A 25,361-nucleotide genomic window follows, 5' to 3' on the forward strand; every position below is an offset into this window, starting at 1 on the left:
ACTGGCCTCTCCAGCAGGGCGCGCGGAGGCGTAGGAGGACCCCGGCCGGGGGCGGGCACCCGCGAGCGCGCGGGGGCGGGGCCGCGGCGGAGGGGGCGGGGCCCCGGATCGCCCCGCCCCGCCGGCTCCCGGAAGCGTCAGCGCTGGGGGCGGGGTGGCGCTCCCGGGCGCTGGCTCGGGGGCGTGTGCCCCGCGGCGCCCCGAGTGCCCTCCTGGGCACCCGGCGCGGCCATGGCGCGGAGCCTCCGGAGCTGGCTGGGCGGCTGCCTGCTGGTGTCAGGTGAGGGGCCTGCGGGGAGGGGGCGCCGGGCGATCTCCGGGGCGCGGGCTCGTCCGCGCGGCTTCCCGGGCCTGGCTGCCTGCGCAGGGACCCCGACCCGCCTCGGCGCCGCGTCCCCACCCGAGGTGCGTTTGGGGACCGGGAGGCCCGGCGAGGTGCGCTTTGCTACGACGCGCGGCAGCGATGGCCCCACGGGCGACCCCCGATCGGACCCCTAGGCGCACTGATCGGGTCGCCATGGCCTCTCATTCAATCCTCAGCACCCCAAGACTGAATTCTGCCCCTCGCCTCCGCAGCTGTGTGGACTCTGAGTTCTCAATCCCGTGAAACCTTTCCTATGCTCTAAATTGCCTGCCCAAGTTCAGACAACACAGTGGACCCCTCCCTCCTTTCTAATGAACTCATCCCTAGCCTTCCCGGGTACCACACTCGCCCTGTTTTCCTCCTGCGTCTCAGGCTGTTTCTACTTGGGATTCTCCACCTCTCCCAGATCTTTCTACAGCCAAGGTCATGCCGGAGCCCTCTTGTCTTCTTCCCCTACACCGCCACTTTGGGGGCTAGCAGCAGAGCCCTGGCATTAAATACCAGCTAGGACCGTGACTCTCAACTTTATATTTCGGTTGGCACTAGTTGGATGATGGGCCAGTGGTGGTTTGTTATACTCTCTCTACTTTTGTGTGTGTTTGACATTTTCTATTTAAAAGTTTAAAAATGATTTCTCTTTCTAGCTCAAATCTGTCTCTGGGCTCCAGGCTTGTTCATCCAGCTGTTTCTGACATTCCTATTTGTACACCCTCCAGCTTCTCAAACCTAATGCAAATTGTAAAATAGGATTCTTGATTTCCCTGCCGCCAGCCCCAGTCAGGGCATCAGATGCTTAAACCAGGAATGGATATTAACTTCTGCTTCTCCACACCCAATGTATCAGGAAGTCTGGAGCTTATACCTCTGGAAATATACCTAAAATCCATCTACCCACCCCCTCACACCTTTCTACCACCACCCAAATCCAGGTCACCCTCATCCATCCCCACTTCCCTCTGGGTCTCTGCTCCCTCCCACCCCCAGCAATTTCTTCTCGTGGCTCTTCAAGTAAAACCTAGACTCCTCAGCACAGCTACCATGTGTCTCTCCCTCACCCACGTGCCCATTTGAAGACATGGAGCACTAGGGGAGACACTGCCCAGTGCAGGACATGGTCATTTCCTGGGGCATCCTTTTTGAGGAAAAAAGTTGCAAACGTTTTCCCTTTATTTTTACAGCATTAGGAATGGTGCCACCTCCTGAAAATGTCAGAATGAATTCAGTTAATTTCAGGAACATTCTACAGTGGGAGTCTCCTGCTTTTCCCAAAGGGAATCTGACTTTCAGAGCTCAATACCAAAGGTGGGTGTAGGGGAGGAAAAACTATTCCTCTACCCTCTAAGTCCTTCTGGCTGGTCTAAGAAATAAATTGACGTGAGACAGAATAACAGGAGAAAATCAAAGTTTGATAACATGTATACATGGGAGAAACCCAAGAAAACTGAGTAACTCACCAAAGTGGCCGAAGCCATCACCTTAAATACCATCTTCAGCTAAAGATAAAGCAGGATGTTGGGGGTGGTGGTTTGGGACTTCAAAGAGGAGGAAGGCAATTCACGTGGAGACAGAAAAGCAAATGTTTGATAAACAAATGTTTGCTGGGCCATCTACAGACAGTGTGACCTGAGAGAGAACTTTGATAAGAATGAGCTCGGCGAGGATCCTCCCAGTCTGTTATATCCAGAGTTATCTGTGGTGATGGACTGTCCTGGGAACAGGCCTTCTATTTTAAATTCTTTTAGGCAGTTAGGAAGAAGGTCAAAGTTTCCTTCAGATTCTTTTCTCCTCAAAAATAATCAAGCCAAAGAGACACATTTTGGAGTGGCCAATTCTGATCCCCCACGTGGCTCTGGGGTGCTCTTGGCAGGAAGGCTTCAGAGGATAGTGGCCCTGGGCTGGATCACGGGAGAGAATCTGATTGCTGTCACCCACGTGACCATGACAGCCCACAGGGAGCCTCTCTCCTGGCTTTTTTCTTTCTTTCGGGGAAATTCTTGTGAAAGCTCTGTTCTCTGAAAACAGACAAGTAAAATCCTTTTTACTTTTTCCTGTTGTGATGATTCATGGTTTGGTGATTACCACCGGGCTGCCTGGTAGATACATTTTATCTTGTGGGTGTGGGTGTCATTGGCCACAGTGGTAGCCTACTGCAATGCAAATGGATCAGGTTTGTCACAATTGATGTTTTTTAAGAGAAAAATGCTGCTGATAACATCTCCAGTTAATCAAGTAGTATTGCTAGAAATCAACAATTTATGGTTGGAAGCTATCCAAGAAAACTGAGATATGCAAAGCAGTGAGGAAGGCCCTTGCTGTGTTACCACCCACCCCCTCCAATAGATTATAACTGCACACTCCAGTGCTGCGGGGTGCAGATAGTTTGCGTAGTGGGTGCTTGGTTACTCCATGGCTACTTCCTGAAATTGCAAGTGAGACAGCTATTGGCTTTTATAAGCTCTGTTCTCTGAAAACAGCAGAGGCCTATGAAGGAAGGATGAGTGTCACTCAAAGCGACTATCTCAGTGGTGCTTTGACCCCCTGCCCTGCCTATCAGTTTTTCCCTGTGCCAGCCCTCCTCTGGCAGCCTGCCACCATATACCACGAGCTGGACTGCAGGTGATGCACCTTTATGCCAGGTGCAGACAGCAGCAGGAGGACAAAGGCTGATGAGCCAACACACCTGCTTCTAATGTGACTCAGAAACATACAAAGATAGACAACCCTTCGGTGAGGCAGGACCCACTGTGAGTCCTGGATCCCATTAATCCCACACTCCTTCTCATCCAGCTTTCATTTCACAAACCTATCCAAGGCCTGCTAAGTCAGCGAAGAAGCAGAAAAATGAATAAGATGGGCCTTGTTTACATTTTTTTTTTTTAACTTTTTAGTTTGAAATAATTCCAAGACGACAGAACATTTCAAAATTTCAAGTATAGTACAAAGAACTTCCAAACAGCTCACATCCAGATTCACCAATTTTTCAGGTTCACCACATTGTCTCTCTCCCTCTCTCTGGTACATAATGCCTTTGGCCCTTAATATTTCATTGTGTATTTCACAAGAGCAAGGATAATCTTTTACATCACCACAGTACAGTTACCAAGATTAGCAGCTTTAACACTGATAAAATACTTTCATCCAATCTATGGTCCATAGTCCAGTTTTGTCAGTTTTCCCAAGGGCTTAAGTCATTCTGCGACTTATTTTTTTCCTAGCACTGATTGGTTTTACAATTTCATCTCTGTGTTTTCTCCGCTCGATCTTGATAGCTCTAGAGATTTCACCGTGGAAAATTAACTTCTCTCTCTGTCTGTCTCTCTCCTCTGGAGTTTATTTTTTGGCTCTTCGATTTTTTGCTTCTTTGCCTTTGGAGTAGAGGTGTTTGGTTTGGGGTGTTCGTCTTTTAGATGAGAGTTCCCAGAGACTCCCCAGTAACAGAGTCAATGCCTGGGTTCCAGTCTGCTCAGCCTGGAAGTGCAGACCAAGCGTGGCATGCACTGGGTGTGTCCTTGAAGAAGACATCTGATCCTGAAAAATCTGATTACTCTTCTCTGGCTCAGTAAGAGATTTCTTTAGAATTTAGCCTGAGCGGTTGCATAGCACAGACTCTGTTATATGCATGCATTGGGTAGGGTTGGCCAGAGGAGGGGCACTTCAGAGGATGTATTGGTGATTTTAATATGCAACCATCTAAAGCAATGAGGTATAAATATGGGGAATGGGTCATATTACCTATTTAATGGGAAGAAAAATATTTTTAAATGTAATAAAAATGACCTAGTGAAAGAGAAGTTATTAGAAAACAACTTTTGAAATACTCTGTGTTCCAGCCAACTGATGCACTGGTTTAAATGAAGGATATGACCCCATGTGAGAAAACCCCCTTAATGAAATGACCCTTGGATTTTCCAAATGATGGGCTGTGAGGCAGCCATGAAGAGTTGATTGATGGAGAAATGTTTGTAGTATATTAAGTGAAAAAAGGGCAGATTGTAAAATAGTATGAGCCTAATTATCTCTACCTACTAGGAGTGTGATGGGGTATAGTATGGGCCCTGAGACTGTGGGCTCTAAAGTCAAACTTGAGTTCCATTGGGCAAGTTTCTTAGTCTCCCCAGGCCTGTGCCTCGTCTATGAAATAGGAGTGACTTCGGTTCTGCCCTCCTGAGGTTGTGAAAATTCAGTGAGATCAGACTGATAAGACACTTCGCCTGACACCTAAGTGCTTGACAAGTGTTGGCTGTTATTATTTTCATCAGCATCATCTTCATTGTCACCTCTAAAGGCAGCCAAACCGGCTTTAGCACCAAGACCAGAAGGAGTACTGAGGAACCAGTCAGACAAAATCCTCACTCTTTGCAAGACAAGAGCTTGGGTTTCCTTAAGTCAGGTGGAGCTTATTACACCTTTCAGGCTGTTGTGAGGTTAAGTTGCAGCCCCTGGTAGGTGTTTCCAACCATCCCTTTTCTTCATCCACTTCATGTTTCTGCCATGCTCCCTTCAGTGGTTGGTGTCAGGGCTAGAGATCTGAGATCAATTAATTGTTTTACAATTTTTCTAAAGTAATTGAACAATAGTCACTTATAAGACATTATTTTAAATCATTGTAAGGTACTTATTTTGGCTAATCTGTGTATATCAATATTGTACAAACCGTGTCCCACTGCTTTCAGAAATACATAATCAAGGAAGGAAGTTTTCTTGGTCAAATATGTTGAATACTCAACTCCTTTTTGGAGAGGCACGTGCTCATTAGAATATGAAAGTCTCTGATATGAAACTTTCACTTAGAGTATGAAAGTTCTGTTGTGAAGACAGACACCTGTTTATGTTTCACCCAGTTTTTGCCCCAAATTGTTTGACCACACGATGGATTATTTTTGAAACATACCAAACCTCTTATTTTCAAGTTCCTCTGCCTGATGCGCAAGAACCAATCACTGAGACGTTGGTGCTTGGAGATGGAGAAAAGTTTATTCCAGTTGGCCAAAATGAGAAGGCAGGAAGATAAGTTCTCTCAAATTCACCTTAATAAGAGAAGAAAGCAGGGAGTTCTATAGAGCTAAGGGACTTGGGAGGAGGAGTTTTGGAGAAACAAAGGGGGAAATCTATTTCTTTCACTCCAGATAAGCCCTTGGGCAGTCAGACTTCTGGGCATCAACGGCAGCTGGGCGCTGGTTATCTGATGATTGTAACTTCCTTGAAGGCATCTTTTTTCCTCTGCAAAACAAGCTCATAAATCCTTATGACTCTTGAGTCACCCCTCAAATTAAGCAAGAAAACAGCAAATTAACAAAATTAACTTCTTTTCGTCTGTGTCTGTGTTGGGAACAAGGTCGAAGGGTGATCGTGTTCTTATTGAACATTTACAGTAACTCTCAGGTACCCAGCTTCAAAATGTCTTATGATATCTCAAGGATCATTAAGATGTGCTCTCATGGAGCACAGTTTGGAAAACGTTCATATAAATGATGTGTACTGTTCATCAAAATTGATGATTAAGAATTTGCTTTATTTTTCTTTCATTATCCTGCATTATCCTTTGGTGGCAGAGGGAATAAAGCACCAGTTAGCCTCAGAGAGACTGGAGTTAGAACTCTCATGATTCTTTCTGATTTTGTAGTTATAGGAAATTCCAAGATATATGCACAAGTACTGCCTTGACGGAATGTGATTTCTCAAGTATTTCCAAATATGGTGACCATACCTTGCGAGTCAGGGCTGAATTTGAGGACGAGCATTCAGACTGGGTAAACATCACCTTCTGTCCTGTGGATGACAGTAAGCCACTTTGTTTCCCATTTCATTGTAATGTCATCATCTTGCATCAGTTTTTCTCCCATTGGTTGGCCCATCGGCAAGAAATCTTTGAGTACTCACAAAGTAGATGGCCTTTCACAAGGAGCTTAGGGAAGATGATAAAGAGGTCTATGGCTTTTAAGAAGTTTGTGGGAGAGACAGGAAAGGATAAGCATAAAGTCAAGAAAATACTTAAATATAAATTTAATAACTAGTGCCTTGAGCATGAGAATGAGTTGGTTCCAGTACTATTAATGAGAAGAACTGGAAGGATTAATGTAGTAAATTTTCTGGGAGGAAGTCAATTTGGAATTATGACTTAAAGAAATGTGACATGATAGGCAGAAGAATAAAGGTTATTCTGGGCAGATGTGGAGATAAGAAGACCAGATACAGACAGCCAGCTTATCCAGAATGAAGGACAGAGGGATGGATGCAGCTGATGGCAGATGAGTTGGGTCAGGCTGGCTAGTAAGCATTGAAAAGAATGTTCCCAGGTTAGATCTGGAGGGTCCTGGTAACTCACCAGAGGTCATGAGATGAACATAATTAGAACATCAGAAATTAAAAACTAATTAAACCGCCATAGAGCAATTGAGAGAACAAGAGGATAAGGAGTTACAAGAACATTAACAAAACTCAAGTGCAGCCTTCCAAGGAGTAGATAGAGAGAAGCTTTAGAAGAATTGTCAATGTAGGGAGGGGTCTTTATATCATCCCCTGCTCTAGACCCCCATGGCACCCACAATTTCACCCTACCTGGTAGGGAATGGGGCTAGGATGCCCTTCTGCCCTTTCCCAATTCTGTCCCAGGTTCGGGTAAAAAACTCTTATTTCTGGAGTCAAAAATTATCAAAGTTATATTATCTTTTCTAAAGGTATCTTTATATAAACTAAGAAAAAATGAACACTAAAAAATACAAATAGCTTAAGAATGGTCAAGTTTGCAAAACATAGTACAAGGTTTCTGCTCCTATAATTGCTGACTGACTCACTGGGTCCTGACTGGTTCCAAATTTTAGGGCCCATCTATGAAAATTTCCTTTAGAAACTGATACAGAATAGATAGGCAGCTTGCCCAAAGGTCACACAGGTAATAAGTGGCCGAGCAACGATTCAGACCCAGGCTCCTGCGTCTGCGCTCTTAGCAGTGACTACCCTACGTTGGATATTTGCCTCTTGAAGTTTATATGATAGGAAAGTGCTTCAAGATGTCACATGGAACCTATTTATACTTGCTTTGGAAAAATATCTAATTAAGTTTTCTTATGCGGTTTTCTGCTACTAGCAGATTAGAAACAAGGTAGAATGCCAGGAGCAGGCCCATTAGCAGCCCCCAAACAGTAACAGCAGCCAGAGAAGAATACAGGCTATAACTCAAACAGTCCAGTTGCCCCGAGCCATTTATTATTCATTCTACAATTAATTTTGAGGACCTACTGTGTGCCAGGTACATTCTTAGTGCTAAAGCTACAGTAGTGAACAAAATAAAATCCCTGCCCTTGTGGAGCATGCATTCTAATGGGGAACACAGATAATAAACAAATAGATACATATTTTATGACAGATGGTGACTGTGGCTCTCAAGAAAATAAAGCAAGGTACTGAAGCAGGAAGTGATGGGAGCTGCTCTTTACATAGGGTGATAAGAGACAGTTTCTCTGAGGAGGTGACATTTGAACTGAGACCCAAACAAAATGAAAGGGCCAGCCACATGAATATCTAGTAAAAGAGCATTCAGAAGGCAACAGCTTCAGCCTTTGTTGGAAAAGGTATATGGTTAATTATATATGTTAAACACTAAAAGTAATAGAAATACCATCTGTAGCTTCCAACCTAGCAAAGGAAATAAAGAAAATTCAACCCAACAGAAAGAAAAAAGAGGAGAGGAAAAAGCCAAAAAGAAAAGTTTTCTTTACAGGAAACACAAAATAATATAGTTGGAATAATTCCAAATATATAAGAAATCACAATAAATATAAATGGACTAAACCTGATTGATAAAGGCAAAGTTTGTCAGATTTTTTTAAAGAAATAAAACGCAACTACCCTCCTTAGCCACATCAGTCAACATCATAGCAATGGTATATCAAAGAGCAGAGTACTTCTGTAGACCAAGTGGTCTGCACAGTTATGAAAAATAAATGTTAACATTTTTAAAATGTGATTTTTTACTGTCGTTTTGTTCTCATACTTAGCCGTTATTGGACCTCCCGGATTGCAAGTAGAAGCACTTGCTAATTCTTTACATATGCGTTTCTTAGCCCCCCAAATTGAGAATGAACCTGAAACATGGACCATGAGGAATATTTATGACTCATGGACTTATAATGTGCAATATTGGAAAAATGGCTCTGATGAAAAGGTAAGCTCAGCGAATCATATGTATTCAAGACATAAGCTCCCTGTTCTTTGTTCAGGGTTAGTCTGAGGCCATGACAATGGAAAGAGGAGTCCAAGAGGTCACTAGTCAGGGTCTTGCAAGGTGGCAGTACCTTACAGTCCAGAGGATCTAAGGCCTGGTCCTCTGAGCGCCAGAAATTCCCAATCTGAAGGATGATCAGTATCTCTGGCTCACGCTTCCTGGACCCCAAGGGAAATGCATAGAGAAGACTTCCAGGGTTGCTAGCTCAGTGACAGCAGGCTTTTCCCTCCCTGAAGGGAAGTTGCAGAAGGCAGAGCTGACTCAGTGGTTTGCTGGGGGAACTTGGAGTCAGCTGAATCAGATGATCAGCTGAGTGACTACTGTTTCATGTCACGAACCCTCGTGCCCCACGTATGCCACAGAATGGTCAAGTCTGTGGTCAGGGCAGCCCCACTCCATTGCTCTCCTCCTCTCCTCCTCTTCAGGGGACAGTTCCTTTAAAAACATGGGCTGGGAGTGGAAAGACCCACTTTCCACTGGAATGTTGCCCTTGTCACTGTCTCACTCTGGTCATGTTCTTGACCTCAACTTCCTCATGTCTGCAAAATGAGCATAATAACCCACTTCATTAATAAAGTGGGGATACTAACCGGCTTCATAGGATTGTTGGGGAATTTAATGACATAATGAAAAAAATAAACTTGTTCCATTGCCTGAACAATGTATATCGTCAATACGTGAGGTCCCCTTCCCCTTATGTAGACATGTTAAGGCTATTTTCATTCATCCTTGGTCAACTTTTATTCTTATATTTAGTTCCTCTGATCTAAAGGGCATTTGTGGTCCTAAACTGACTTACATATATGTTATGTAAGTTAAGTTACATATGTGTTATCTCCTCGCTGTTAAATGTTGATTTTATCACTTAATTCTCAAGAGTTTGGGAGGAAAGGGTCACCCATATGTATTGTCTTAGGAATGATGTAATTAAATTTATATGTACATACTGCGTAGCCCAAAAAAATCTCAAGTTAATTTTTCCTGCCTAAAAAATGATCCATTAAAAATGATGCAGGATATCTGCCTTCTTCACAGAATAGACAATTTTGCTTATAGTCAAGACCCTAGGAAATGTATGCCTAGAAAGCAATACAGAAAAATTAGTTTTATGGTCACTTATCAAATGCAAGTGTCTCTGTGAAGCTCCAGGATGCAAAGATAAGACGGGATTGCGCCACTCAAGGACTTAGCAGTGTACTTGAAATAAAGATTGGATTCCACAGTTACCATGCCTGGGTGCCTCTTGCACCAAGCTTGAAATACAAAACCCAGTTTATCTTTAGCTCCTTGTCTGGAATATGCCCACAGCACAGGCATCTGGTTACACATTTGTCTGCACTGTTGTATGGAAACCTTTGATGTGACATGCTGGGTGTTGGAAAGGCTGCCTGCTCCCCTGGTCCTCCCTCACTGGTGCCTGCAGTGTCACCATTTCCAGTTTACATGTGCTGTGAACTGAATGTTTGTGTCCTCCCCCCAAATTCATATGTTGAAACCTAATCCCCAACATGATGGTATTAGGAGGCAGGGCCTTTGGGAGATCATGAGGTCATAAAAGTGAGGCCCTCATAAATGGTTTAGTGCCCTTATAAAAGAGACCTGAGAGAGTTCCTTTGTCCTTTCTGCCACGTGAAGACGCAGCCAGAAGATGGCGGCTATAAACCAGGAAGCAAGTCCTCACCAGACGCCAAATCTGCTGGTGCCTTGATCTTGGACTTCCCAGCCTCCAGAACTGTGAGGCATAAATGTTTATAAGACACCCAGTCTGTGATGTTCTGTTATAGCAGCCCGAAAGGAATAAGACAATATGGTTCCCTTTTGGAATGTAAATGTTTATGAGAAGGCGCCATGTTAGGTCCCTAAACTAAGAGTATAAAAGGCTTTTGGAAATTCTGTTTCTTCCTGATGGGAGGAAGTGAGAAGATAAAACCAGAAGTTGCCCAGAAGTGAAAGAAGGCTAGAAAAAGCCATGAAAGGGACATAAGCAGGTCCCTTCACATCTGTGCTGCCTTCTTCTCTTCCTGCCACTTATGGGCCAGCTTCTGAGTTTAGTCTTTGAAAAAATAGCATTGTAAGGTTTTAGAGGTATTGGATTTCTAGAAATGACAGCCAGGATTTTTTGTTTTTATTTTTGTTTTTAATTATTAGAAGTTATACATATTCAATTGGTATAATCCAATTCTTGCCCTCGATGAGCTTGGTTTCTCATACAATGAAGGACTACAGACAAGATGTCAACAAACCCAATCCCAAAAGAAAAATAACAATTAATAAAATAAAATAAGAGTCCGTGCTCACTTTATATTGAAGTTCCTATTCATGTAACAAATTTTGCATAGGACCCTTCTGTGAGGAAATTATAACCACGATGGAGACACGAGTCACATATACTCTTTCAATCCCCTTTATTTTGCCTGGAACTATTTTGGTTTCTCAAATGCAGGAAGGTATCGTCAATTATGATATCTTATATTCACATTAAACTAAGATGGTTCAGGACTGTCTGCACCAGAGACAGGCTGTGGTGTGTGCCCTTGAGGTGAGGTGGGGCCGCTGGAGGAGGACAGCCCAGGTGCACAAGTGGAGAAGTGATTCAGAGGAGAACCGGCAGCCAGGGTCAGAAACACACTCTTGACTTACAAAGAAAACCACCTTGAGTCTTACTGGTGTATTAGTTTGCTAGGGCTGTTGTAAGAAAGTACCACACACTGGGCAGCTTAAACAACAGAAATGTATTGTCTCAAGGTTCTGGAGGCTAGAAGTCCAAGATCAAGGTGTCGGCAGGGTTGGTTCCTTCCAAGGACCGTGGGGAAGAATCTGTTCCATGCCTCTCTCCTAGCTTCTGGTGGTTTCCTGGTAACCTGGTTCCTTAGCTTACAGAAGCATCACCCAATCTCTGCCTTCATCTTCAGATGGCGTTCTCCCTGTGTGCATGTCTGTGTCCAAATTTCCTCCTCTTATAAGGACACCAGTCATACTGGATTAGAGTCCACCCTAATGACCTCATTTTAACTTGATTGTCTCTGTAAAGACCCCATATCAAACTAAGTCGCTTTCTAAGGTACTAGGAATTAGGACTTCAGCATATGAATTTGAGGGGATACAATTCAACCTATACGACTGGTTTATCTTTTTAAAAAAGGAGGTGGAATGCTTTGTATGTCATTTAAACTAGAAAATTCAGGAAGTGAGAGGGTTGGTCAGGACCACAGTCAGTCCTTGCCCCATCCCTTAGAATGGTATCAGGGTTCTCTGAAATGAACTGGGAGAGCACCTATTTCCTTCATCTTCCTATTTTGAGCCTGAGATAAAGATTATAACTATTAAGTGTGGGGGGAAAAAAAAGATGGTGTGCCTTCACTGCTGAGACATGTTCTTATTTTTGTCTTTGTTACTAGTATCCGATTACTTGTCAATATGACTTTGAGGTCCTCAGAAATCTTCAGCCATGGACAACTTACTGTATTCAAGTTCAAGGGTTTCTTCCTGATCGGAACAAAACCGGGGAATGGAGTGAGGCTGTCTGTGAGGAAACAACCATTGACGGTGAGTCTTGAGATGCACGGCCTGTGATTCTACCTCCTCTGAGCATTTTAAACAGCTATATAGACTCCCAATGGGTGTTAGGGTTGGAAGACTCCTTAGATATTCACATCCAGCTCAAAGTGCAACCCAGTTCAACCCTGACTGATCGACTTCATGCTGGGAAGGAGACCTCCACCTTCTGAGGCAGCTAGCTCGTTCACTCTTAGACCAAAGCAATTGATGGACGTGGCTTCTGTCCAGGGAGCTCCGGGCACCCACCTCCGCTGTGCTCATTCTGTCCTCTCGGGCTCCCTGAAGCAAGTCTCATCAGTCCTCCCAAGACCACCCAGCAAGGTCAAGCCCCATCACACCCCTCAGAAGCCTTTCCTTCCCAGGCTGCCCGTCTCCAGCTCCTTCAGACACGTGATGGGGAGAGTTTGGAAGCTCTATCACGTCCTCAGCAAGCGCTGCTTGCTTCAAGGTCTCTTGTAAAATATGGTACCAGGACCTCAGCAGAGTCTTTCACATATGACGCGCACCTCAGTGTCTAACAGAGTGTCTCCACTCTTGGTGTTTCTTTAAAAACAGAGCAGGAAAGGGAAGGAGGAAAAGAGAGAGAAGGAAGGGTACCAGTTGGCCTAGACACTGAGATCATTTACATACAGACGCATTGCAGTTGCATACGAGGTGATAAAACTTGTGGCCTAGATGTCTGCACACAAATGACAGGCCTTTTTATTTTTTAAATTTTTTTTTATTTTATTCGTTTTTTTAATTTAATTTTTTTATTGAGGTCACATTGGTTGATAACATTAAAATTTCAGGTGTACATCATTATATTTTGATTTCTGTGTAGGCTACATCGTGTTCACCACTCAAAGTCTAATTACCATCCATCATCACACACATGTGCCCACTCATCCCTTTTGCCGTCTCCCATCCTCCTTTCCCTCTGGTAACCACCAGTCTATTCTCTGTGTGTATGTATTTGTTTGTTGCTTTTTTATCTTCCACATATGAGTGAAATCATACGGTATTTGGCTTTCTCCATCTGACTCATTTCACTTAGCATAATACCCTCGGGGTCCATCCATGTCACAAATAGCATGATTTTGTCTTTTTTTTATAGCTGAGTAGTATTCCATGTATATGTATATATACCACATCTTCTTTATCCATTCATCTGTTGATGGGCGCTTGGGTTGCTTCCAAGTCTTGGCTATTGTGAATAACGCTGCAATGAACACGGGTGCATGTATCTTTTCAAATTAGTGTTTTCGTGTTCTTTGGATAAATACCCAGAAGTAGAATAGCTGGATCATATGGTAGTTCTATTTTTAATTTTTTGAGGAATCTCCATACTGTTTTCCACAGTGGCTGCACCAGTTTGCACTCCCACCAGCAATATATGAAAGTTCCCTTTTCTCCACATCCTCTCCAACATTTGTTATTTCTTGTCTTTTTTATAATAGCCATTCTGATATGCTCAGGTGAGGTGATATCTCATTGTGGTTTTGATTTGCATTCCCCTAATAATCAATGATGTTGAATATCTTTTCACGTGCCTGTTGGTGACAGGCCTTTTTGTTATTTAAAGATGTTGTCCAGAGGCTCAGCCAGCTCAGACCACGGAAGGATGAATACCTGCAGGTCCACTCCTGGCCATTCGCATTTACCGAGGCCCTCCTGGGAGCAAGGCACTGATCTGGGGGCTACAAAAATATGAAGGAGAATAATAAAGATTTCCCTCCAGAGAGAGAGCAAAACTTTCCATCTTCTGTGGCACTCTGCAGTTCTGCGAAAATTGTAATGCTGCAGTCACATTTATTCATCATTTCAGCTGATGCAATTCTTCTTGAATGAGGGTTCTTGTCACTGAACATATTTCTCACCCAATTTTGCTTGGTCTCATCTACTAATTTGCTAGGAAGAGCTTCAGGATCCTTACCAGTTTGTTACTTAAACAGTTGGTGTGCTCTAGGACACAGCTTTCTTTGAGACTGCCCAGCTGCTTGCTTACCGGTCACCCATCCATCTGAACATAGTGGACTGTCATATAAGTTGTTTTATTTTATTGTCCGCCAGGTGATTATGAAACACTTGAGCAAATATCAGCGGAGATCGATACCCAATGCCAAGTTCAGTGTTGCCCCAACTGTGTCCCATGAGTGTTTATGGATATTTCTCGAAAGAGGAGCCCTGTAGTCAGGTGTGCCTGGAAACAGTGGTGCCTGTATTTCCCTCTCAGAATAGTCGCCCTGTACGTTAGCATTTTTAGCGTATTTGATCTTTCAACATATTTTTTGAGAATTAGCAATCCGGGAAACACAGCTTGGGAAAAACCAGCCTATAATATGCCGTAATTTAGCAACAAGTCGCCGTGTCCAAAAAAGGGAAATCAGCCACTTTGAGCTAATTTCTTCTTGGTGCCCTAATGTTATTATTTTTAGTTATCATCCTTATCTTTTTTAAGGGTTTGTAATTAACCACTTCATTATCCATTCTGGAATATTTGTATTTTTTCTGGAGATAGCATCAGTAAGCATCAAGATTACTGGCCTGTAGTTTCCCGAGTCTTGTTGTTGTTTTTTTTTCCTTCTTTTGTAAGTGCACAAATTATTTGCTTGAATCCAGCATTCTTCCACCTCTCCCAGGCCCAGAGTCTTTCCAGTGTCATCCAAAGCTGTTCTGTGATTGTATTAGCAAGCTTCCTCAGGACTGCAGAGCCCCGCAGAAGATAAGAGTCGTGCTGTCTCTCTGGAGAGAATTCTCTGTCACTCTCCTTTCTTTTTCTGTAGCCCCCAACTCAGGGCGTTGCCTCTGCAGGCCCCAGGTCAGTGGCAGAGTGGACCTGCCTGTGTTTCTCCTCCCATAGTCTGAGCTGGCTGAACTTCTCAACAGCATCTTTAAATAACAAGAAGCCGGCCGTTTATGTGCCTCAAGTTATTTTCTAGGCCACAAGTTATTTTAACAGTCTCTCTATTTTCTCTCATTTTATTCCTCTCTTGAATCATTTCCACATGAATTAGAATTCCATACCGTGGGAGCCCCATCCTGCTTGAATCACTAGAGTTGCTGACCTTGGAGGCATCCATCTTTCCTCTACACACCTGCCCTCTGCTTTCCCAAGGCTTTGAGTACATGCCCGGATCACCTAGTGTCCCATCCTTCCCCGCTGTGAACTCCAACGTAACGTGTGATGTGGGTCACGTCCTGAACTGCCCTGTGCCTCAGCCGCCTCATCTGCAAAATGGGGGGAATGAAACGGTGCCACCACAGCAGGGTTGGGAGGACTCAGAACAGTGCCCGACAGAGTGAGCCCTCAATACATGTCAGATATTACTATTATTATTATTATTATTATTATTTTGTGTGTGTGAGGAATATCAGCCCTGATCTAACATCTGACGCCAATCCTCCTCTTTTTGCTGAGGAAGATTAGCCCTGAACTAACATCCATGCCAATCCTCCTCTTTTTGCTGAGGAAGATTGGCCCTGGGCTGACATCCATGCCCATCTTCCTCTACTTTATATGGGACGCCGCCACAGCATGGCTCGACAAGCAGTGCATCGGTGCGCACCTGGGATCTGAACCTGCGAACCCTGGGCCGCTGAAGCGGAGCGCATGCAATTAACCGCTGCACCACCAGGCCAGCCCCTGGATATTACTATTATTAATAATGACATTATTAGAATCACATTATTAAATATTCCTAAAGGTTTATGTCATGAAACCTGGCTTGAGGCATACAATTTGACCAAAAAGAAAAATATTTCAAATATTTTGTGACTATAAGTGATTACCCATTAACTGACAAAATCCAAACATTTTATAAAAGAAAAGGAAAAGTCTAACCTGTTGAAAATCTGCTTCTGTCAAACATCATTTTAGGTTTGTTTAAACATAGTTGTCTCATTTAAACCTCACAACAAGTTTTCAATGAGAGCATTGTAAGGCTCTTCTTCCCTTTTACAGACTGGAAGATGAAGGTTCAGAGAGGTGAAGTAACTTGCCCAAAGTCGCTCAGCTAGTAAATGGCAGGGATGAAACAGAACGTAGACCAGTCTGAGCCCAGGTTATCCTTCCTGTAATTTACAGATGCATTCTCTAGGTAAGAGAAGGCATGATTTCCCTGCAGATAAAGCAGAAAAAATTCACCTGCCCAATAGTGTGGTTAGATGGAGCGGCAACAAGTTAGCTTTACGCAGAGGGTGTTGGTTAATAGATTCTCCCACAGTTCACAGCCTGTGTAAAGCACGGTCCTCTCTCCTTCCCCTCTTCTTTCTCGGGGTGAGTCACGGAAGTGTCCTTTGAATTTTGCAACCATCAACCAGGTGTGCCTGTGGAATGTCCTTGTCTAAGATGCTCAGATGTCCTGGCTGGAGACACAAGGAGACCCAGACGCTGCCCTCCAGGGCCTCATCACAGTGTCATCAACAATGCCCGGGCTGGCCCAGCAATCAGTGTTTAATCAGCCTTTAATCAGCATTCAATGAGTAATTCTGATGCGTCTTAATTAGCTACAGAAATATTAAATAGAAAGACGGAGGAGTAGGATCCTGGAACTTCCTCAAGAGCTGGGATGTCAATCCTAGTATCAGCTAGGGTATAGCCTGGGGGCCACTCCAACCAGCTCACTTGTGACGTGACCCTGATTTGCCAAGAAAACATGTCTGAGTCGAACATGCTGGAAGTGTGGGTTAGAAGACAGCTCCCCTTGAGTCTGGTGTGGATGCAAATTACCAATAACCCTTCTATAGATAAGAAGGATAAAAGAGTTTTTACTTTTGAGCCAGCCTGAGGATTATAACCCAGTTTCCACAAGGGAAGAAAGCATTCTGGAGAAACATGATTTTCAGTACAGTCATATACCTTTTGAGAACAAAGAACAGTCATTAAACATGCCCAGGATACATATTCATCAAAGTTTCAAAGAGGTATGCAGTTGCAAATTAGTAGGTCAACACCACCCAGATGTCCTGGAAAGGGAATTTATCTTCAGGAATACTGATACGGGCTTACAGAAACTGGCCTCATTGAAGGGGAAAGATGCATTCTTATCTTAAAAGAGTGCATTCTTTTACTTTCAGATAATGTTTAATGCATTCTTTAATGGTTAAAGCAGATGTGCAGTGTATGTCTGATAGGCCATAAGGCAGGCTTCTTTAGTTCAAGCCGAATCAGTTTTAAACCAGAATGGCTGCCCCATATACCTCAGTATGCGAACATTTCTTCTCACTAGTAAGTGAAACAAGAATTCATAGGGAAACGGATAAGGAGTTCCTCTGAACTGGGCCAGGGCGTACACTGGAAAGATTATGAGGTCACTGCCAGCGTGAATTAAAACACGAAAGAACCAGGGAGGAAGGGAGGCAGGCTCGCCCAGCCTTTGCCCTTTAGGGAGTGTCTCTGAGCCCCGCACAGTGGTAAGTGCTGGGAGGGGCCAGCATGTCACTCCAGGACCATTTGCTGTTTCAGGGTTTTTTTCTGAACCCTTTCTCTGTAACGAAGAAATGCCTTTTTCCCCCCAAATAATGACTTGCGCTTACAGAGCAGGGCTTGTTCTCTTGGCCTCTCTCAGCACCAAATGCTTTGGGTTTTGATCAGGAGGGTGGTGCTGGTTGCCAGGGGCTGGGCCCAGAGAGGTTAGGAGGCCGGGGCAGCTAGGGAAGGGGCCTAGTGCTGAACCAGGGAGCTACGACCACGAATGACCAGGGCGACATCCTGGATGCTGTCAAACATGAAGCCGGACTTAGTTAAAGCAGTAAAAATGGATTTTATTCAGTAATGACTGCAGGAAGGGAAAGTGCTGACCGGGCATTTTAAAGGAAGAATGGGGGCTGCCCCGTGGCTTAGCGGTTAAGTGCACGCGCTCCACTACTGGCAGCCCGGGTTCAGATCCGGGGCACGCACCGACGCACCGCTTGTCAAGCCATGCTGGGGCGGCGTCCCACATACAGCAACTAGAAGGATGTGCAACTATGACATACACCTGTCTACTGGGGCTTTGGGGAGAAAAAGGGAAAGAAAAAAAGGAGGAGGATTGGCAATAGATGTTAGCCCAGGGCCAGTCTTCCTCAGGAAAAAGAGGAGGATTGGCATGGATGTTAGCTCAGCACTTATCTTCCTCACAAAAAAAAAAAAAGGAAGAATGAAGGAGGGGAAGGGAACAGAGAGTCAGGGAAGTGAAAAATTGCAAAAGTGAGCATGAGGGTCAGTCAGTTCGGCCATCTGTGTCTAATGCTAACTGACATTTGTCAAGTTAGGCTTCCACCCTCCCACAGAGACTGGGAGACGGGTCACTCCTTCCTGATGATTGCATTTTAAAGGAGTTGCTTTCAAGTTCTTGAGAAAGAGGCTCCTGGATTGTAGGAGATACATATTCATCTCAAAGGGACAGAGGAAGGATTTACGATCATGAAACATTTTATAGTAAGTGCTCTAAGAAAGGAAGGTCAGGTGTTGGCAGAACGAATGGTAATTCTTTTGGCAGCCTTGAGTTTTTCCAGACTGGTGCTGAGTGGGCCCAGCAGCGCGGCCTTTAGGCCGCTAGAGGCCACACTGGAGTTTGGGCAAGTCTCTGAGTGCAGGGATTTGGATGGAGTCATCCGCGCCAAGAGCTCTTGCAGTTCTCAGTATAAAACACTGCAGTATAATTCAGGCTCTGGGGCCCCGGGGAGTCCTATTTTCTGCTTCAAGGCAGAAGAGGTTTATCCGGACTGGGAACGCTCATTGCTACCCTGCGAGTAGATAAAGTGCACCAGAGGTCTTGCTTATTATTCTTTTTGAGTATATCAGCAATCATGCCAGAAACCAAACCGGAAGAAGGTAGGAAAGGGATGAAACTTGTTGGCAACCTGTGGATCCTCGAGCAGCTGCTGTGTTTCCTCCTCATGCCTTCCTGAGATGAACGTGTGGGCCCTCTTTCCGGGGATTGCCATTGGATTGTGATGGCGAAAATACTGTTGAGGTCGCTGTGACCCGATCTGTGCATGACAAGAGCGTAACACACCCTGTCGTCATTGCAGAAACACCCTCCCCCTGGATCGTCGCCATTGTCCTCGCAGCCTCAGTTTGTGTGGCCTTCTTGCTTCTCCTTGGCTGCTCTGCCTTGGTGTGGTGCATTTACAAGAAGACCAAGTACGCCTTCTCCCCAGGGAATGCTCTTCCTCAGCACCTGAAAGAGGTAGGTGGTAGGATGGAGCCAGAGGTGGATGAGAAAACCCTGATTGGAAGGGTCTTCCCTTTTTCCTCGTGAGGAAGATTGGCCCTGAGCTAACATCCGTTGCCAATCTTCCTCGTTTTGCTTGAGGACAATTATTGTTGGGCTAACGTCTGTGCCAGTCGTCCTCCATTTTGTATGTGGGACGCTGCCACAGCATGGCTTGATGAGCGGTGTGTAGGTCCGCAACTGGGATCCGAACCCGCAAACCCCGGGCTGCCAAAGCGGAGCGTGCAAACTTAACCACTACACCACTGAAGGGCTTTCCTTTAAGTCAGGGCTGCCTAAGTTAGCAGAGCCTCTTTTCCTGGCGGTGACACATGTCTTGCATGGTGGTCCATTCCCCAGCACCCATTTCATGGAAGTCCGTGGTCGTGGAACAGCCCTAAGGAAGGAGGCAGAGGTCCGTTCTGGAAGCCCTCCCTGCAACCTGGATGTTCCTTCTCCGACCTTCCCTGCCTAAAGCCACATGTGGTCAAGGAGCAAAGGTGATGGTTCAGGGACAGGAAGAGAAAAAGCAGAGCTCAGAGAGAAGATAAGGAAGAGAAAACTCTAGACTAAGTGCCAGCGAACAACCAGGGGGAGAGAATAGGGGGAGAGACAGGTGTGTTTTCAGTTTGGGTATATCTGAGAGTGACTGCAATTACGGGATGTGTATCCTAGACTTTAGGAAAGCTATTTTCAAAAGGTTTAGAAAGAAGAAAGGATGTACCTGGATAGAGACTGTAGGACTGAAGAGGCCCTAAGAAATGAAATTCTGGATATACACTAACACTTAAAATGCCAAGTCCAGCCCAAAAAGAACCTATCTTTGGTCTCATTCCTCAGGAAACAAACTCTGAGACCGAGATTTGCATTCAGAAGGCTTGATGAGGAGTACCCTTGGGAATAATACCCCTAAGGAAGTGAGGGCAGCAGGATGGGAGAGAGAGAGAGGCTGAGCTGTGATAGTCACCACAGAGGACTCAGCCAGTTCAGCGCTGGAGCCAGGGGAGCTTTTGAGAAGCCACATTTGCAGCAGGAAGAACAAAGAGGGGCAGCCCTTTGCTCTGGGTAGACAGTGTTTTGTAAGTGGGGAGCCAAGAGGAAGCAAGACTGTTGGCTTGCTGTTTTTATTCTGGCTTCGCCATCAAAGAGACGGGTCAGACAGGAAAGAACAGATGGGACGAACATGCCGCCGGGCAAATCAGAGCTGGAGACAAGCATAAGCTCGTCTAGAGGGGGCAGTGGGGTGAGGTCTGGCCTCCAGGCCAGAAGACTTTGCAGACTTGACTCTGGAGTCAGCCCCTGTAATATCTGAGAAATACGGGGGCGGGTGCTGGAGAAGGGCCAGAGGAGTGAGGATGAAGGAAACGCCAGGGACCTATGCACATCAGAGTCCTCGAATCGCCAGATTCTCCAGTTTGACTCATAATGTAGACCTAGAGCTTAATTTGAATTTAGGGAGATTTGCTGGGGATGGAGACTTTTAGTTGAAACAGCAGTAGGGAGATTTATCCAATACTGATACATTGAGCCAGCTCACCCCACTTCCGTGTGCGCGTCCAGCCAGGAGACCAGCCTGCTGTTTGCTTTCTTGAGATCTAGCGCATCTTCCTGTGTTCTTCTCTCCTCTCGCCGTTTCCCGGGAGAATCAAGGGTGGCTTCTAATCTGTTCTTATGAATCCACTGGATCTGAGGATTTGGGGAGGTTCCTACTCCTCCCAGCTTTCTCCTTTACCCAACAGAACATAATTCCTCTTGCACCCCCCCGCCCCCCGCTTCCATCTGCTGCTCAAGGCTGGTGGGGGTGGTGAGGGCTGGTAAGAGGGGATCCTGCAAGTTCACACCAATAGACAGTGCAGCCGCCGAGGGCTTAATTAAGTCATATCAGAAGGCTGAAGGTGGAGATTCCATTAAGAGGGGAGCAGACTGATCAATTGCAAGTGCAACTAGGAGTCAGCAGTTGGAGAGGAGAAGTTAAAAATGCAAAGCTTTAAAGAATGTTTCTCTATCTCAACCTGAAGATTAAGAGCATAGAGCTACAAGGGTGAAAAATGGAGACTGTGAAATCAGATATTTCAGGAAACATATATGGGCATCTTCATTGTTCAAATGGTTGGAGAGACTAGGATAATTAGACTATGGTTCCTGTCTGTAACTAGCCCCGTCTACTGGGAGAGACAAACCATGAGGGGTCAATATCCATAAAATGTGCCAGATAGAAACCTAGCACAAGCCACACATATGTTTTAAACTTGCTAGTAGCTACATTTTTTAAAAAGTAGAAAGGGAGCCAGCCCTGATAGTCTAGTGGTTAAAGTTCGGTGCTCACCGGGTTCAGTGCCTGGGCACAGAACCATACTACCCGTCTGTCAGTTGCCATACTGTGGCGGCGGCTCACCTAGAAGAACTAGAACCACTTACAACTAAGATATACAACCATGTACTGGGGCTTTGGGGAGGAAAAAAAAAAGAGAGGAAGATTGGCAACAGATATTAGCTCAGGGCAAATCTTTCCCTGCAAAAAAAATAAAAAGTAAAAAGGAACAGATGAAATTAATATTAAAAATATATTTTATGTAACCAAGTATATCCAAAATATCATTTCAACGTGTAATCAACATTTTTAAAAATTATATGGGGCCGGCCTAGTGGTATAGCGGTTAAGTTCGCACACTCTGCTTCAGCAGCCCAGGGTTCACAGGTTCAGGTCCCAGACGCAGACCTACGCACCACTTATCAAGCCATGCTGTGGCAGGCCTCCCACATATAAAGTAGAGGATGATAGGCATGGGTGTTAGCCCAGGGCCAGTCTTCCTCAGCAAAAAGAGGAGGATTGGCAACAGATGTTAGCTCAGGGCTAATCTTCCTCACCAAAAAAAAAAAAAAATTATTGAAACATTTACTTTTTTTTTATATGAAATCTTTGGAATCTGGTATGTATTTCACACTTACAGCACATGTTGATTCAAACAAGCCACATTTCAGGTGGTCAGTAGCCACACATGGCTCCTGGCTACCATAGTGGACAATGCAGGGCTGGGGGCTGAAACTGAGGGACACACAGGATGCTGGGGAGCACCAAAGAGGGCCCCTAACTCAGCCTGAGGATGCACAGGAGATTCTGCTTGTTATTCCAAGACAAATTTATCCTGGCCCTGCGACATCCCTGCTTCCTAGAGGAAATGACGCCCAGGCTGCGCCAGCCCCGCAGCATCATGATGGTCCTAATAATCTCCTTCCGAGTTTACAAGAGGAACTGTCAGAGGGTAACCTGTGATCACTTAGCAAATGTGGTGCAGATTTATTGTCAAATTTTTTTTAATTGTGGTAAAATACTCATAACATTTACCATCTTAACCATTTTTATTTATTTTGTGTGTGTGTGAGGAAGATCAGCCCTGAGCCAACATCTGCCAATCCTCCTCTTTTTGCTGAGGAAGACTGGCCCTGGGCTAACATCTGTGCCCATCTTCCTCCACTTCATATGGGACGCCGCCACAGCATGGCTTGACAAGCGGTGCGTCGGTGCCCTCCCAGGATCCGAACTGGCAAACCCCGGGCCGCCGCAGCAGAGTGCACACACTTAACCACTTGCGCCACTGGGCTGGCCCCTTTAACCATTTTTAAATTTTTTTGGTGAGGAAGATTAGCCCTGAGCTAACATCTATTGCCAATCCTCCTCTTTTTCCTGAGGAAGATTGGCCCTGAGCTAACATCCGTGCCCATCTTCCTCTATTTTATATGTGGGACACCTGCCACAGCATGGCTTGATGAGCAGTGCTTAGGTCTGTGCCCAGGATCCGAACCTGTGAACCCCAAGCCACCAAAGCAGAGTGCACAAACTTCACTATACCACCAGGCCGGCCCCCATCTTAACCATTTTTAAGTATACAGTTAGGTGGTATTAAGTACATTCACATTGTTCTGCAACCATCACTACCATCCATCCACAGAACTCTTCTTTTCTTGTAAGACAGAAAATGTCCCCACTAAACACTAACTCCCCATTCCCCAACCCCCAGCCCTTGGCAACCACCACTCTCCTTTCTGTCTGAATTTGACTATCCTAGATACCTCGTACAAGTGGAATCATACAGTATTTATCCTTTTGTGTCTGGCTTATTTCACTTAGCAAAAGGTTCATCCATGTTATAGCATACGTCAGAGCTTCCTTACTTTTTAAGGCTGAATAATATTCCATTGTATGGATAGACCACATTTTGATTATCCATTCATCCGTTGATGGACATTTGGGCTGCTTCCACCTTTGGCTGTTGTGAATAATGCTGCTCCGAACATGGGTGTACAAATATCTCTTTGAGACCCTGCTCTCAGTTCTTCCAGAAGTGGAATTGCTGGGTCATATGGGAATTCTATTTTTAATTTTTTGAGGAACTGTCAGAAGGTTATTGTCACGTTTTTTTAAAACAGCATTTTCCAGCCAGGAGTTCTGTATAAAATCTTTGTAAGCCCAGAAAAAGAAATGGGAACATTTTTTATTAACTTTGTTTTTCTCTTGCAGTTTTTGGGCCACCCTCATCACAGCAGGCTTCTGTTCTTCTCTTTCCCACCCTCTGATGAGGATGAAGTTTTTGACAAACTGAGTATCATTACGGAAGTCTCTGGAAGCAGCAAGCCTAATCCTGGGGACGGCTGCAGCCCCAGGACCCCATCTGGGCAGGACTCCTTCGAGCTCGTCTCTGAGGGGGGAACACACTCAGCTGGGCACAGTGACCCCCTACTTCTCACATCTGCCTCAGACGATGATCAGAGCAACAAACAAGGGCCAAGACCACCTAAGCAAACCCCAAATCTAGAACTCTCAGACGCTGGGACAACATCTGAACAACCAAAGAGCTAGATTTTAAAGGCTCACTTCAGGGGTTGGCCCAGTGGTGTGGCAGTTAAGTTCGCACACTCCGCTTCAGCGGCCCGGGGTTCGCGGGTTCGGATCCAGGGCCCGGACCTGCACATCACTCATCAAGCCATGCTGTGGCAGCGTCCCACATACAAAAAATAGAGGAGGATGGGCACAGATGTTAGCTCAGGGCCAATCTTCCTCAGCAAAAAAAGAAAGAAAGGCTCACTTGGCAAAAATACTCCATCTTGGAACCTGGCTGCTTTATAAAGACCTTAAAGATTAAAAAAAATAGTTGGCCCCTGAGAGTGTAATTTTAGGCCTCTGATGCTCACTGATATAAGGAACAAGTTTTAATGGTGAGAAATAAAATGAGGAATAAAAACTGAGATGCTGTAAAATCCCACCAGACGGCCGATAGACGGATCCAAAAAAACAGCATCAACGCAGAAGCGGTCAGCAAACGCTGTACAGAGCGCAGACGTTTTGGATTCTCAGGGAGACTTCCACTGGACTTATTTTTCTACTTGCATGTGTTTTACATAATGCTGGTGGTCTATGGTTTTATTCTCTATTTAATCCGTATGTGTTAATGATATTACATTTGTGTAATTGTCAGATATTGAATGAGGCTCTTGTGTGCCATTCATTCAGTGGGCATTCCTTGGTCCCTGCCTGCTGTCAGCCAGGAACCGTGCCGGGTGTGAGGGCCTAACAGCATCCACGAGCTCTCAGTGTGTAGGAAGCTTCAAAGAATAGAAAGCCCTGGGTTTTGAACTCCACCTGAGACACTTACTGGCCTGTGACTTCTCAGTTTCCTCACCTGGACTAAGGATTAGCAATATTCCATGAAAAATGCCCACCCCAGTGCCATCCCAGAGTAGACACCCCATAAATGGCAGTTCTTACCAGCAACATAATCTCATGGGTATGACTTTAACACCACAAACTTAGGTCAGCAACAAATGCCCCTTCCTCTGGGCCAGATTGCCCAATAAAACAGATTCGTCAAAGGTTCCAGAAATAGGAAAAACACTTTTTGAAATAACCTGACATTGTAAAAATGAAGCATCGTGGAGGGAAAAGTCAGAAGTTTATTGACCTTCCTCGTATTCATTTTCCAGTTCAGTATTTTTAAGTTCTTTTCAATAACGTTGTAAGGAAGTGCTCACCATGTTTTCA

General features: G+C 44.9%; 1 protein-coding gene across 3 annotated transcripts; it reads left to right on the plus strand.

The window, feature by feature from the left end:
- The first annotated feature begins 179 nt into the window (after positions 1-179).
- IL10RB (interleukin 10 receptor subunit beta) lies at positions 180-24,806 on the plus strand. Of its 3 annotated transcripts, none has more exons than XM_058523027.1 (7): positions 180-280; positions 1,543-1,666; positions 5,988-6,145; positions 8,362-8,528; positions 11,987-12,134; positions 19,143-19,300; positions 23,844-24,806. In XM_058523027.1, the coding sequence occupies exons 1-7, from the start codon at positions 232-234 to the stop codon at positions 24,180-24,182; spliced, it is 1,143 nt and encodes a 380-aa protein (XP_058379010.1). In that variant the 5' UTR covers positions 180-231; the 3' UTR covers positions 24,183-24,806. The 3 variants fall into 3 exon arrangements, with proteins under 3 accessions (XP_058379010.1, XP_058379011.1, XP_058379012.1); XM_058523028.1 differs by having other exon boundaries at positions 8,428-8,528; XM_058523029.1 differs by lacking the exon at positions 19,143-19,300 and having other exon boundaries at positions 23,844-23,986.
- The last annotated feature ends 555 nt before the right edge of the window (positions 24,807-25,361 follow it).

Source organism: Diceros bicornis, chromosome 27, assembly GCF_020826845.1.
Source record: "Diceros bicornis minor isolate mBicDic1 chromosome 27, mDicBic1.mat.cur, whole genome shotgun sequence".
NCBI lineage: Eukaryota > Metazoa > Chordata > Mammalia > Perissodactyla > Rhinocerotidae > Diceros > Diceros bicornis.

Bases quoted from the DNA above. Each gene is read 5' to 3' on its own strand.
- IL10RB (XM_058523027.1), top strand. From the start codon at position 232: ATGGCGCGGAGCCTCCGGAGCTGGCTGGGCGGCTGCCTGCTGGTGTCA. The intron at 1,667-5,987 runs GTGGGTGTAGGG...CTGATTTTGTAG, and splicing joins TTCAGAGCTCAATACCAAAG to TTATAGGAAATTCCAAGATA. The intron at 8,529-11,986 runs GTAAGCTCAGCG...CTTTGTTACTAG, and splicing joins AAAATGGCTCTGATGAAAAG to TATCCGATTACTTGTCAATA.